Below are 13,341 nucleotides of genomic sequence, written 5' to 3'. Positions count from 1 at the left end.
TCCTCTACGATTTGGTTTCTCCTTCGTTTAACTTCCCTGTGTCCCCCTGTGTTGTTTGGTGAATGCATTTTATATGATTTTCATTTATCCCTGTCCGTCTTCTCTTGTTTGTCTGGTTAGTGTAATCCTATACACTCCTGTTTCCTACCTCTCTGGTTGGGGGAGGGGACCGATAAGGGTCGATATACAAGCATAGCAAGGCACGTGAACTCGATGTCTCCATTTTCAGGAGTTGTCTGGGGGACAAGGATAGACTAGCGCTTACAGTCCCAAGGCACTGCGTGATAAGTGACTAAGATGATATGCCAGATCTATCATAGCTGCAGCCTTCACTCTCCTTCCAATCCACATCTAATGGATGTAGTATGCACATGACCACCAACTCCTTCCCGCCAGATGTTGCCAGTGGACAAGCAGAAGGCACATTTCAGAGTGCTGAGGCTGCGAGAGTGTGTTTTTTTTTTTTTTTCTTAAATAAACTTCTTATACCATCCGTGGCTCTTAAAAGTTAATAGTGGGAAACTCTTTTAAACATAATTTTAGTTTTTACTTTTAGTTCATTCATCAGATCACTATAGGTACTGTGTTCGGTTTGATACTGTGGGGAAAAAAAATATTCTGATAACCAAAGCTTCAATTATCAAGTTAATATGCACCCATTATTTTCCAAATTATTAGAAGGGCTATTATCTTTTTGCCAGTATGTTGTCAGTAGGCTTTAACTGAACATTTTGCACAAAAATCGAAACACTGTGTATTATTGTGTATTGTCCGAACTCGGGAACTCCACTGCTCCTGAGAATTAAGAGGTGGCCTCCCTGCACACCCGTCACTGTTTTTCCTGCACGCAGGGTATCCACTGTGCAGGGGACCTGCAACACAGTTGGGACAACAGTGCTACACCACCCTTGATTCTCGGAATCAGTGGCGGACCCAGAAGTTAAACTTTCTGTTGTCACTTTATCGGATGGAAATTAAGGGGTTGCCTCCCCACATAACCCTCACTGATTTTTTTTCCTGCACGCAGGATATCTACTGTGCAGGGGATCTGCAACACAGTTGGGACAGCAGCTTCGGGGGGACATCAGTGCTACACCACCCTTGATTCTCGGAATCAGGGGCGGACCCAGAAATGAAACCTGCACTAATGCAACATGCAATCACTTTATAAGATGGGAATTACCCTTTAATCTACATTCTCCAGTTGTTGCATGTGGAAGCACTGAAAGGTTTATTTGCCTCTGCAAGCAATCAAGGTGACGGCCCCTGATATTACAGGCCGTCTGGTCACTAGATTGGTCTAGAACTAATTTAGCTTTTATAATGGGGAATTTGCTACATATTGATACACTTGGAGATCACGGTCACGTCTTCTATAGGATTGCAAAACGCAGGCAGCCTCCATCGCCGGTGGGTCACAGGTAATCAATAGCACCTGAATCATCTCCTTCTATTTCTACCTCGTCCTCCATTACCTTGAATTGTAAATGTAATGTTTATAGTTAATCATAACTGAAATGTTATTTTTTTTCTTTCTTTCTGAAATGGATACGCGTCCCCTCTATTCCCCTCAAGGCATGCAAAAAGACGGCTTATTCGCGGCAAGCCTCTTTGTTCGCGCCATATCTAATCAATGGCGTAGCCCTATTATTTTGCCTCTGGCTGTTCCCAGTGATGCTTGCTGGAAAATAGTCTTCACTGGAGCCTGATAAATGACAGCTATCACCGAGATTAAGGCCCAAAGCGGCAGTGGAAATTGTTTAATGTTTGAGATTCCAATCTCCAATTGAACCTTTCTTTTTTTTTTTTTTAGTCCGGTCTCTTCGGAGAATGTCTTGAAACGCGTTGGATCAGAAATGTAACCGCATGGAATATCTGTATAGCACTACATGATTACCTGAATCATTGGAATATGTGGGGCTCAGACATAGAGATGCAAATATAGCGGGGTATTTGTTAGCAAGCTGCATTAGTTGTTGACAAGACGCGTTTTAAGAGGACTCGCGATTAAAATTCTAATTATGGTAGAAAATTAATGTTCTGTAGCAAAACATAACTTTAAACCCGTTTCTTCTGATGTGAAGCCTTTCTCCACGTCCCCCCGGCTTTCCATTCTTTTTCACGTCTATAAACGGGGGGTTGAGTTTTCCCTACGTTGATCCTCTCCTTGCCATGTAAATAAAAAATGAACATGGCGTCCAGTCAGTTTGAGGAGCGATCAGCGGGACGGCGCGGGGAATGGAACATAACATTTACTTCTGAGGATGATTTGTTTTGAAATTTAAGAGCTTTGAAAATGCCACTGTGCTCGAGGAGCGAGCCGGCCCAGGTTTCCTGCGCTGCGAGGGAACACGGCGTAGTGGCTGCTATTTATATGCTCTGCCTTGTTTACTTCTTACTGTTATATGTAAGGACCCTGGAGTTTAGTAATATAGGAAAAAAAGAAATCTTCTGCACATCTATAGTGGAGCAATATGATCTCCTGGATTCATAGATACAATGAAATATAATATATTTATTATAACAATAAAAAACAGAAAACAGAAAAATACTTTTTGTTCTGCATTATTCAAATTGGCCAACTCGTGTGCGCCCACCGGCCACGACAACCTGTTCCATCAGTTTTCCTTCAACAGGTTTTATCTTGATTGGCTGATGGGCGCACACAAGATGGACCACTTGCCAAGTAGCTCAGTTGTATAAGTTTTGTCTGCATAGAAGTAGTAATTGCAGGTCAGTATTCCTATGTTTAGTTTTTGCAGACATCTTTGCACACAGTGGCTGCTGAAGTTTTTGCATGGCCACTGCAGTGTGCACATGGTCAGGTTTTTTTTTTTGGGGAGATATACTGTATATGGACTATATTAGATAATGGCTGGTTAGATATGGGATAGTGATATAGGTAAGTGTAAACAGGGATTACAGCTTACAACACAACGACCCCAAATGCGCCTCGAAGACGACCACTGCCCTTACTAAAGAAGCTGAGAGTAAGGCTATGTGCACACGGATGCGGAAAATTTCTGCATGAAAACCTGACTCCTTCCCAGAAAACGCGCAATTTTTTTCTGCGCGTTTTTTCCTAGAGCGATCCCAGTCTCATAGAAAATAGCTAGAAATGCGGAATTTTCCACGAAATTAATGAGCATGCTGCGTTTTTTTTCCCGCGATGCTTTTTTTTTCGTGGAAAAAAACGCATCAATATGCACAAAAAGTGCGGAATTCATTAAAATGAATGGGATGCTTATTTTAAGCGTTTTTTAAGCGTTTTATTTGGTAAAACTGAGAAAAAAACGCTTACGTGTGCACACACCCTGATGGCGCCGGAGTAGCCAAGCATGTCACCAGACCTAAACCCTATTGAGCAGATGCGTCCTCAAGTGGGGCGCCCTTTCCATCTGTCTATTTATGTAGTTTATACACATATACATGTATAAACCAGATAAGTGCAAAGAAATAGTGATAGAAAAAAAAAAGAGGAACCTGCATAAACAAATACAGGGAGAGCGGGAATTGTCCGCTTCAGTCTTTGTCAGATTCTATAATATGTATCTATAGAAATAAATAAATGAAAATGGCAGCGCTCCATTCAAAATTCAGTGTGATGAGGACTTTATTTAGTTCCAAAGTGATGTTTCAGTCAAAACACCAGGGGCCCGATTCATTAAGACTGGTGTTGTGCACCTTTCTTTCTTTCTTTCTTTCTTTCTTTCTTTCTCTCTTTCTTTCTTTTTCTTTCTTTCTCATCTCTTTTTCTTTCTTTCTCATCTCTTTTTCTTTCTTTCTCATCTCTTTTTCTTTCTTTCTCATCTCTTTTCTTTCTTTCTCATCTCTTTTCTTTCTTTCTCATCTCTTTTCTTTCTTTCTCATCTCTTTTCTTTCTTTCTCATCTCATTTCTTTCTTTCTCATCCCTTTTCTTTCTCATCCCTTTTCTTTCTTTTTCTTTCTGTCCTTTCTTTCTCTGTTTTTTTATATGCTTTTCTTTTTATTTTCTTTCTTTCTCATCCCTTTTCTTTTTCTTTCTTTTTTTCTTTCTTTCTCATCTCTTTTCTTTCTTTCTCATCTCTTTTCTTTCTTTCTCATCTCTTTTCTTTCTTTCTCATCTCTTTTCTTTCTTTCTCATCCCTTTTCTTTCTCATCCCTTTTCTTTCTTTCTCTTTCTGTCCTTTCTTTCTCTGTTTTTTTATATCCTTTTCTTGCTTTTCTTTTTATTTTCTTTCTTTCTCATCCCTTTTCTTTCTTTCTTTCTCATCCCTTTTCTTTCTTTCTTTCTCATCCCTTTTCTTTCTTTCTTTCTCATCCCTTTTCTTTCTTTCTTTCTCATCCCTTTTCTTTCTTTCTTTCTCATCCCTTTTCTTTCTTTCTTTCTCATCCCTTTTCTTTCTTTCTTTCTCATCCCTTTTCTTTCTTTCTTTCTTTCTCATCCCTTTTCTTTCTTTCTTTCTTTCTTTCTCATCCCTTTTCTTTCTTTCTTTCTTTCTTTCTCATCCCTTTTCTTTCTTTTTCTTTCTGCTTCTTTCTTTCCTTCTTTCTTTCTCTGGTTTTTTATATCCTTTTCTTGCTTTTCTTTTAATTCCCTTTCTTTCTATTCATTCTTTCCTTTTTTCTTTTTTCCTTTTCTCCTTTCTATGTTTCCTTTCTTTCTCTTCTTTTTATCCTTTCTTTCTCTCATTTCTCTCTCCTCTTTCTCTCCTCTCCTTTCTTTCTCTTGTTTTTATCCTTTCTCTTTTCTTTCTCTCCTCTCTCTTCTTTCTCTCCTTACTCTTTCTCTCCTTTCTTTCTCTTGTTTTTATCCTTTCTTTCTCTTTTCTTTCTCTCCTCTCTTCTTTCTCTCTCCTTTGTCTTTCTCTCCTTTGTCTTTCTCTCCTTTGTCTTTCTCTCCTTTGACTTTCTCTCCTTTGACTTTCTCTCCTTTGACTTTCTCTCCTTTGACTTTCTCTCCTTTGACTTTCTCTCCTTTGACTTTCTCTCCTTTCTTTTGTTTTTATCCTTTCTTTTTCTTCTCTTTCTCTTCTTTCTCTCTGCTCTCCTTTCTCTTTTTCCCTTTCTCTTTCTCTCCTTTCTCTTTCTCTCCTTTCTCTCTCTCCTTTCTCTCCCTTCTCTTTCTCTCCTTTCTCTCCCTTCTTTCTCTCCTTTCTCTCCCTTCTTTCTCTCCTTTCTCTCCCTTCTCTTTCTCTCCTTTCTCTCCCTTCTCTTTCTCTCCTTTCTCTCCCTTCTCTTTCTCTCCTTTCTCTCCTTTCTCTTTCTCTCTCCTTTCCTTCTCTCTCTCTCCTTTCTTTCTCTACTTTCTCTTTCTCTCCTTTCTTTCTCTTTCTCTCCTTTCTCTCTTTCTTTCTCTCCTTTCTCTCTTTCTCTTTCTCTCCTTTCTCTCTTTTTCCCCTTTCTCTCTCTCCTCTCTCTCTCCTTTCTTTCTTTCCTTTCTTTCTCTCCTTTCTCTTTCTCTCTCCTTTCTTTCTCTCTCCTTTCTTTCTCTACTTTCTTTCTTTCTCTCCTTTCTCTTTCTCTCCTTTCTTTCTCTCTTTCTCTCCTTTCTTTCTCTTTCTCTCCTTTCTTTCTTTCTCTCTTTCTTTCTCTCTTTCTCTCCTTTCTTTCTCTTTCTCTCTTTCTCTCTCTCTCTCTTTCTCTCCTTTCTCTCTCCCCCCTATTTTGAAGTCTATCAGGGTTCTAGCTTGGTGATATATAGGATGCTGGATGCTGACGCAGGATTGAAGCGTCGTCTGGGACTGTAACAAAACCTTCTTCTTGTTGATATCACCGTGGGTTCAGGTCCTTTCATGAGAATTTCATCTGAATGAATGTGTCTCTCACCTCTTATGTGTTCAATTTGCAAGTGAATGATGGAGCTCAGATTGATCCGCCTTTGTATAATATGACCGTTCCACTAGAGAGTTTTTTCTTTTTTTTTTTAATGTCAGCTAATTAAAGTCGTGAGCAGAAGCATTGATGGACCTTCTGCAATTAAATGACGTGTTTTTGGCGGTAAGGTATAGAGCCAGAACAGTGAACCGTCCCTCCTGAATGTGCCGCAGAAAAGATTCGATTTCACAGCTGCTGATTATAACATTGAGCTGTAAAGAGTTTGGCATTAACCTGTATCTCAAAATCACTTTTTAATTTCTCTGCGGTAACACATTGTTAGTTTAGTTTTGTACTTTGTAATCACTTATAGCCGGCGGTAGGGTCGGGTCGGGCAGTAATGAATGCAGAAGTGGAACTGTGTTCTAAATTCCATATGTAGATGTCGTACAGCATCATTTAAAGGGGCGGTCACCTCCCTGGACAACCCCTTTATAAATGACGTAGTCCTCATTCTGCAATAAAAATAACAATCTCTCCTCCTGCTCAGCCGCCATTCCAGCTGCGTCCTCTGCGATTCGCATGGCATTGTTATGCCACGTAAGCCCTGCAGCCAATCATCAGCCACAGTATTCGCGTGACATGACAAACCTTGGCCAACCCGGCAATGACATCACCGGAACTGCATCAGTGGACGGGTTGTTGACAACCCCTTTAAAGTGAATCTGCCATTAGATTTCACAATACAAACTGCATACCTTACTAAGTAGATCCCTAAGACCTGATGAGGCTGGTGTATTTACTATACAAAGCCATGTCAGAATGGCTCTGTAATATTAAAATGCAAAATGTACGGTAATATTGGCCAGGAAAGCTTTCACTAAAGTTTTAGTACAGCCGATAAGACATGGATTTTTCAAAGGAAGTGCACCAGCCTCATCAGGACTAATGTATATCTGAGGTGTGGAATATGGTGACAGATCTGCTTTAAAGGGAGTACTGTGTATTAGTTTTGCTGTTAAATAAAGACTACATTGCAGTATTAAACATATCTTAGACCCAGTGAGGCCGATGTACTTATGATGCAAAGACATGTTATAATATCTGTGATATTTATCATGCTAATTTTCATTTCACATTTCCTGTAAATAAAGCCAGCATTGCGTTTTTAATTTATTTCTTTCATGTACGATTCTCACTTCGGTTTTTCATGTAGTCAGCGACTGAATTGCTTTGCTTTCTTCTAGCACCCGGATGCTGGAGAGCGCCCGGCAGAAGCTGCAGGATGAGCTGCTGAAAACGCAGAACAACTTTCTCGAGGAGAAGAAGAGAAGAGAGCAGGTCGATGCGTTGGTGAGACGTCTGCAGAAGAGAGTACTGCTACTCAGCAAGGTGAAGTGCCGCGCCCCAGGAGGACGTGTGTGAGGCTGGGGGAACCGGGGACCGTTGATTTCTGGAACCTAAAGCTTTTTAAAGGAATCATAGTTTGCTTGTTATATATATATATTTTATGTTGAATATCCTACTCTTGAAGTGAGTGATCAAAAGAAGCTGGTATTTCAGCTGACATTTTTTTCTATATACCTTATTTTTTTGGACCATAAAACGCGCCCCAAATTTAGAGGAGGAAAATGAAGAGGAAAAAAAAAAGAAGAATTTGTTATGTGACTATGGGTGTCTGGGTTATAGTCCAAGGTTGACTTATTGGGGGGTGCGGCAGTGGAGCGGGGTCACCACTGCAGGAAGTCTGCAGCAGGAGTGGGGTGATGCTGCGGACCCTGGGCTGGGAGGGTAGGGCAGTGCGATGCAGGAGCCATTGATCTCTCAGAGGTGGGTGTCAGGAAAATGTCGTCTGTGGATGAAAGGGGCGGAATCCCCGCTGCGCACATTGATCTGGCGGTGGGCCTCAGGAATACGGCGCATGCACAGATTGAGATTGTGGCTTGTCATTGAGCTGATACCTAAGTCTGCGCATGCGCTGACACCATTTTCCTGTAGCCCATTACTGGGAGAGCAGAATGCGCTCCTGCCTCGCACCGCCGACATTTTCCTGAAACCCAGCACAGAGAGATCAGTGGCTCCTGTGTTTCAACCCCCCTCTCCTCCCAGCCCAGGGCCCGCTGCATCGCTCCACTCCTGACGCCACCGGTAAGCTACGTTTAGGAGTAGAACATTCATCCTCATTTTCCTCCCAAATTTGGGGGCGGATGGGGGGCGTCTTATAGTCCGAAAAAGACGCACTTGTCACTTGGTAGTCTGCTTGCGATCATTTTCAACAGTCAGTTTTCTCTGCTGCAGATAAAGCAGTTCTCTGAATGCTGAGCTATGTATAACTCCAAAAACACTACTGATTGGCAGCTTTCAGTGTACACTGTGCATAGGCAGAAAATCACTAATCAGTGGTTAGATCAGGAGGCACAAGATATCTAGTCATCTACTGATAATCTTCTGCTGATAAACGACTGATTTTATTGAAATAGCAGTACACAGCCTAGTGAGTGATATATCGCTGGAATTGGGGTCATTGCCCCTACGCCATGTTGCTCTCAGATTACGTAGAAAAAACCCATGTTGACCGATTCCCTTAAATAGTTTGGGCCTTCAGTCGATTTTTGTGAGCTCCAATAAATTTGTTCCAGGATTGCGGAGATGCAGAACACAGCGCTTTATGTAAATAGAAATATACAGGCGGCTATGGGAATGAATAGAGAAATGACTTGTTATAATGCTGTGCGGAGTCATCTCATCACCAAGCAAGATGCGGAGGGAAGAAGAGTTGAGATGCAAGTGATTTCCGTCGCCGACTGCTGCATCACATTGGGCAAATCCGCGCCATAATAATAAAATCATAACTACATGGCGTGGAGGGTAATTGTAGGGTCGGAGGCGTCTTATTTATGGGGGGTGCAGCGGGCGGCAGGTTGTGCCCGCTTATGCCACATTATTGTAATCTTTACTGGCTGTCAGGAAACTAATGCAAATGGGGACATGTAGCATAGCTATATCCTATTATTATTATTATTATTATTATTATTATTATTATTATTATACAGATTAGCAAAAGATTGTGTTTTGTTTTCTGGAAAAAGCAAAAAACAAAGTGATGTATCCGTCTTCCCTAAACTGCAGTGTTTATCTGTTGGTGTGTTTTATGTGCACACGTATGTATCTGGCAGGGGCCGATGTGCCATTACATTCCATGTAACTACGTTTTTTTTTTTTTTTTACAGTACAAACAGATAAGTCAAGTACGTGGCAAAAATGTGGTGTGAAGCAGGCCTTATTCTCCACTTCTCATTTTTCCCCTGCCTTAACATCTGACTATCTGCATTGGTGGCAGAGCGCTTTTCTGTGATGTCTTAAAGGAATCTGTCCTGTAAAAGAACAGTCGGTCCGTTAGCTCCTCTCAGCCAATCAACTGCAAGAACAGCACCGTCACATGTAGCGCTATTATCTCCACCACTCGTCTCTCTCTCTCTTCCTCTGTTTTTGTCTCTCTCTCTCTTTGTCTCTCCAAATCCCCCTCTCTTTGTGTCTTTCTCTCTGCCTCTATCCTTTTCTCTGCTCATCGCTGGCTTTCTCTTTTTCGTTCTCTGTCACTGTTTTTGCACTTGTCTTTCCCTCAGTCTTTGTCTCCCTGTCTCTCACTGTTTTTTGTCTCCATTGCTCAATATATATATATATATCCCTCTCTTTTTTTTTGTCTGTCTCCCTCCCTTTCTCTTGTGCACCATCACTCTCTGTCTCTCACTTTCTTTTTCTCTCTTGTTTTATATATCCCTCTCTTTTTTTATCTGTCTCCCGCTTTCTTTTTCCCTCTCCCTTTGCCTCTGTCTTGCTCTTTTAGTCCCCTCTCTATTTTTTCTCTTTTACTTTCTCTCACTGACGTTTGTGCATTTGTCTTTCCTTCTCAGTCTTTCATGTTTTTTCTCTTTTTTTATAGATCCCTTTTTTGTCTGTCCACTTCCCTCTTTCTGTCTTTCGCTCTTTCTTTCTCTGTCTTTCTCCCTCTCTTTCTTTCTCCCTTTCTCTTTCTCTGTCTTTCTCCTTCTCTGTCTTTCTCCCTCTCTTTCTTTCTCCCTTTCTCTTTCTCTGTCTTTCTCCCTCTCTTTCTTTCTCCCTTTCTCTTTCTCTGTCTTTCTCCCTCTTTCTTTCTCCCTTTCTCTTTCTCTGTCTTTCTCCCTCTTTCTTTCTCCCTTTCTCTTTCTCTGTCTTTCTCCCTCTTTCTTTCTCCTTTTCTCTTTGTCTCTTCCTCCCTTTCTTTGTCTTTCTCCCTCTGTATCTTCCTCCCTTTCTTTGTCTCTTCCTCCCTTTCTTTGTCTCTTCCTCCCTTTCTTTGTCTCTTCCTCCCTTTCTTTGTCTCTTCCTCCCTTTCTCTGTCTCTTCCTCCCTTTCTCTTTGTCTTTCTTCCTCTCTCTTTCTTTGTCTCTATGTCCCTCTCTTTCTCCCTTTCTTTCTTTGTCTGATTTTTAATCTTTCCTCTCCTCTCTATTTTACTTTGTATATCAACATTTTTCACGTTTTTTTTTTTCTTCCCCCTCTGCATCTTTTTCATTTTGTCTGTCTCTATCATTTTTTCTCTTTTCGTGTGTCTCTCCCTTTTCTTTCTTTGTCGCTCTTGCTTTCTCTCTGTGTTTCGAACTCTCTCATGGTCTCTTTGTACGGTCTCTTCTGTTGGGCTTTCTCTCTTTTTCCTCTCTCTTTGCCTGTCTTTCTGTCTCTCACCGAGACGTCCTCTGCTCATGTAATCGTCCACATATCGCAGATATTCTGCTGTGGGGAGAAAATAATGAATGATCAGACTTTCTTAATTAGTTGCGGAGATTCATCACTCATTCTTCTTCAAGCGTCCTTTGTGTGTCGGTGTCAAAGCCGCCATAACGAATGACACCTTCTTTTAGGGTTAGGAAGAGCAGATCAGTTATAAAATCCCATGCCAGTGATTCTTCACAGTACGCACGGCCCCATGGATTTTAGGGGAAGCGAGCTTTATGAGCGAAACATTTCCACCAAGGCCAACTGCGCCCGAGTGATGGATCTCCGGTTATGGAGTGGGAAGTGTATCACATTTGTCATTCTCTTCCTTGGACGAGGTCTGCTGTAAGATTGTCACTGTGGAGATAGTGTGGCGTGTCACTAGTTATTAGTGATATATGGGATAACGGACCCCCCCTGAGTATGAGGCGGCTGTCAGTGACAGCCACAGGCAGTTGTATCAGTCACATTACTGTAATGACTTGGGTTTTCTTTGGAGTTGGTGGGGGGCATAATGTACCGGAACAGTTTTGCTCGTCTGCTTTAGTAGCTTTATGGGAAATAAGTGAGTGTACATCAGTGTATGGATGAACACTACTGTCCTTACACTATGTAATCTGGACATCTATGCCGGGGACGTGTAATCTTGCAATGTCTTAGGAAGGCAGGAGAAAGCCGACATGCAGCGCTATCATGGTGCAATGGTCCCTTCCTACAAGGAAATTGGACTAATGTTCTCTTCTTCATCCCTTGGTCTCTGCAGCCGATGTGAAACTAGAGGTCACGGTGTACCCTGTTAAGGCACCCAAACCTGTCGATTTCAGCAGAATCAACCTACCATGTAATGTGTATGAAGGCTTCATGACTCTCCTCCGACAGAAGGTGTCGGAGAATGTGAGGATCTGATGAAATCCAACGGACGAAACGGAGGAGTCTGACAGCGGCTTTCTCATACAGAACTCAGGAGCGCTGTGCCAAGCCGGACATCCCTGTATATCGAAGAGGGAGCAATGACTGTCAGCCGAATCATCGTTGACCAACACCTATCTAATGTGCATTGAGGTCTTGAGATAACTGTGGTTTCTCAACAGCAAGGGAGATATATGGAGCCTTGACAAATTCTAAAGTATAGAAGAGGGACTCCCGAACTTGCAAAAGTGTGGGCAAATGTCCCAGGTAGAGTTGAGCGAATATGTTCGGAGTCGGTCTCCAAATCTGAATTTGTCATATTTATGCCATATTGGTTCCCTATTCGTGCCGAATTTATGTTTGACAATCGATTCCGAACATATTCTGTAATTTCTACTCCCATTGACTCTTCAGCGAATAGTGCAAATACAACATTCGGCGCCTATCCAAATTTTGAAAAATTTGCTCGACTCTAGTCCAAGGCTTTTCCAATCCTCCTGGAAAGCGCTCTCTTCTGTACATGTTTTGGGTGTGATGGAGGACATGCACGGGCAACTTCTGGTAGGCAAAAGAAAAGTTTGGTAGTAGTTCATTTTGTACCTGTACAGCTTCCCACTGCCTGGAGTTTACTACAACTCTTCGTCCTTCTGGATGAGAGCTAATTTGCATAGATTTTTCCAGTGCATAATTACCTGTATGGAAGGGCTAGTCATCAGATGGCAGCAATCTTATTAATGATTGCTCTGTGCGCAAGGGAGTGCTGTCAGTGTGTCTAACCAGGCTATTAAAGACCGCAGACTGTTGCCGACACTCTTGGGCTACGTTCACATAGACCATTCGAGAGAAACAGACTGATCTTTTTCTCAGGTGTGGCACCAGTTGCTTCCTTGTTGCTCTCTTCCTTTTTCGTTGTAATAATAATAAAAAAAGCCCATGGACATTTCACACAGGGCTGGATGAAGATTTTCGGTCTCATTCAGACGTCCGTTACATTTTTATACACATGAAATGGTCTTGAATTTCATCCGTTTGATCCATGTGTCAGTTTTTAGCATTGGAGTTTCGTCGGAATTTCATCAGTTTTTCTCAGATGAAAAATTAAAAAGAATATTTCTCAACTTCCTCTTATCAAAAAGTCCAAGGAAAACAGACAGCACACAGATTACATCCATGTGCTGTCTGAATTTTTTCACAGACACACAGATTTGCATTGAGGAGCTTTATCCAAATCTCTGATCCCCAGATGAAGTGTAACTAGAGGCGAAACAGCTGGAGCCCGGGCTGTGTGTCTTCGCTCTGTATTACCTTATGATCTTGGAATAATACAAAAACACAAAATAATGCGCCAGTGGTGAGTGCCACTTATTTTTCTTCCCTTCTCGTAATTTTTGGATCCAATTCTTACTTATTTGTGATTTTGTGCTGACCACATCCCCATAGACAATAATGGGTACGGGATCTATTTGTGAGAAACACAGAACATGTACAGGAAAAGCTGATGTCTGGATGAATCCTTAGGTCTTCATCTACCAGATTCCTTCTAGAGAGCCGGTACCCTGCCGGGAGATTTGTGCCACCCGTGTCTTTGGCTGTCAGAGAATTGACATGTCTTACTTCTGTGTAAATGTAGATTTGATTTCATGTTGTACTGTCTCCTTTAAATCTTGGATTTAATTTTTTTTTCCTGCGGGGTCTTGAGATGGCGAATTAGGTGAGCATTGATTAAAGTAGACTGATTGTTTGAAACGATTGTATTTCTAAGGTGTCTTTGAGACAATCAATACTAATCATATAAGTGACTTGCTGCAGCCCGTAGCGGCAGAGCTCCCTGCAAGGAAGCGCGCCGTGATTAAACTGTTTTGTGAATGTCAGACACATCT

The 13,341-nt window shown here is 41.7% G+C and overlaps 1 protein-coding gene across 3 annotated transcripts in view; it reads left to right on the top strand.

Moving 5' to 3' along the window:
• Nucleotides 1–13,341, top strand: part of LOC141076507 (mitotic spindle assembly checkpoint protein MAD1-like) — a 620,485-nt gene that overhangs the window by 83,116 nt on the left and 524,028 nt on the right. For all 3 annotated transcript variants that reach the window (XM_073563984.1, XM_073563986.1, XM_073563985.1), the window contains exon 2: nt 7,045–7,189. In XM_073563984.1, the coding sequence (XP_073420085.1) occupies nt 7,045–7,189 (145 nt within the window). The remainder of the gene's footprint in view (nt 1–7,044; nt 7,190–13,341) is intronic.

This window comes from Dendrobates tinctorius, unplaced genomic scaffold (genome assembly GCF_039654945.1).
Source record: "Dendrobates tinctorius isolate UK_male_01 unplaced genomic scaffold, ASM3965494v1 ptg000420l, whole genome shotgun sequence".
Lineage (NCBI taxonomy): Eukaryota > Metazoa > Chordata > Amphibia > Anura > Dendrobatidae > Dendrobates > Dendrobates tinctorius.
The sequence above is the reverse complement of the archived record's forward strand: the minus strand, read 5'-3'. Positions and strand labels throughout refer to the sequence as shown.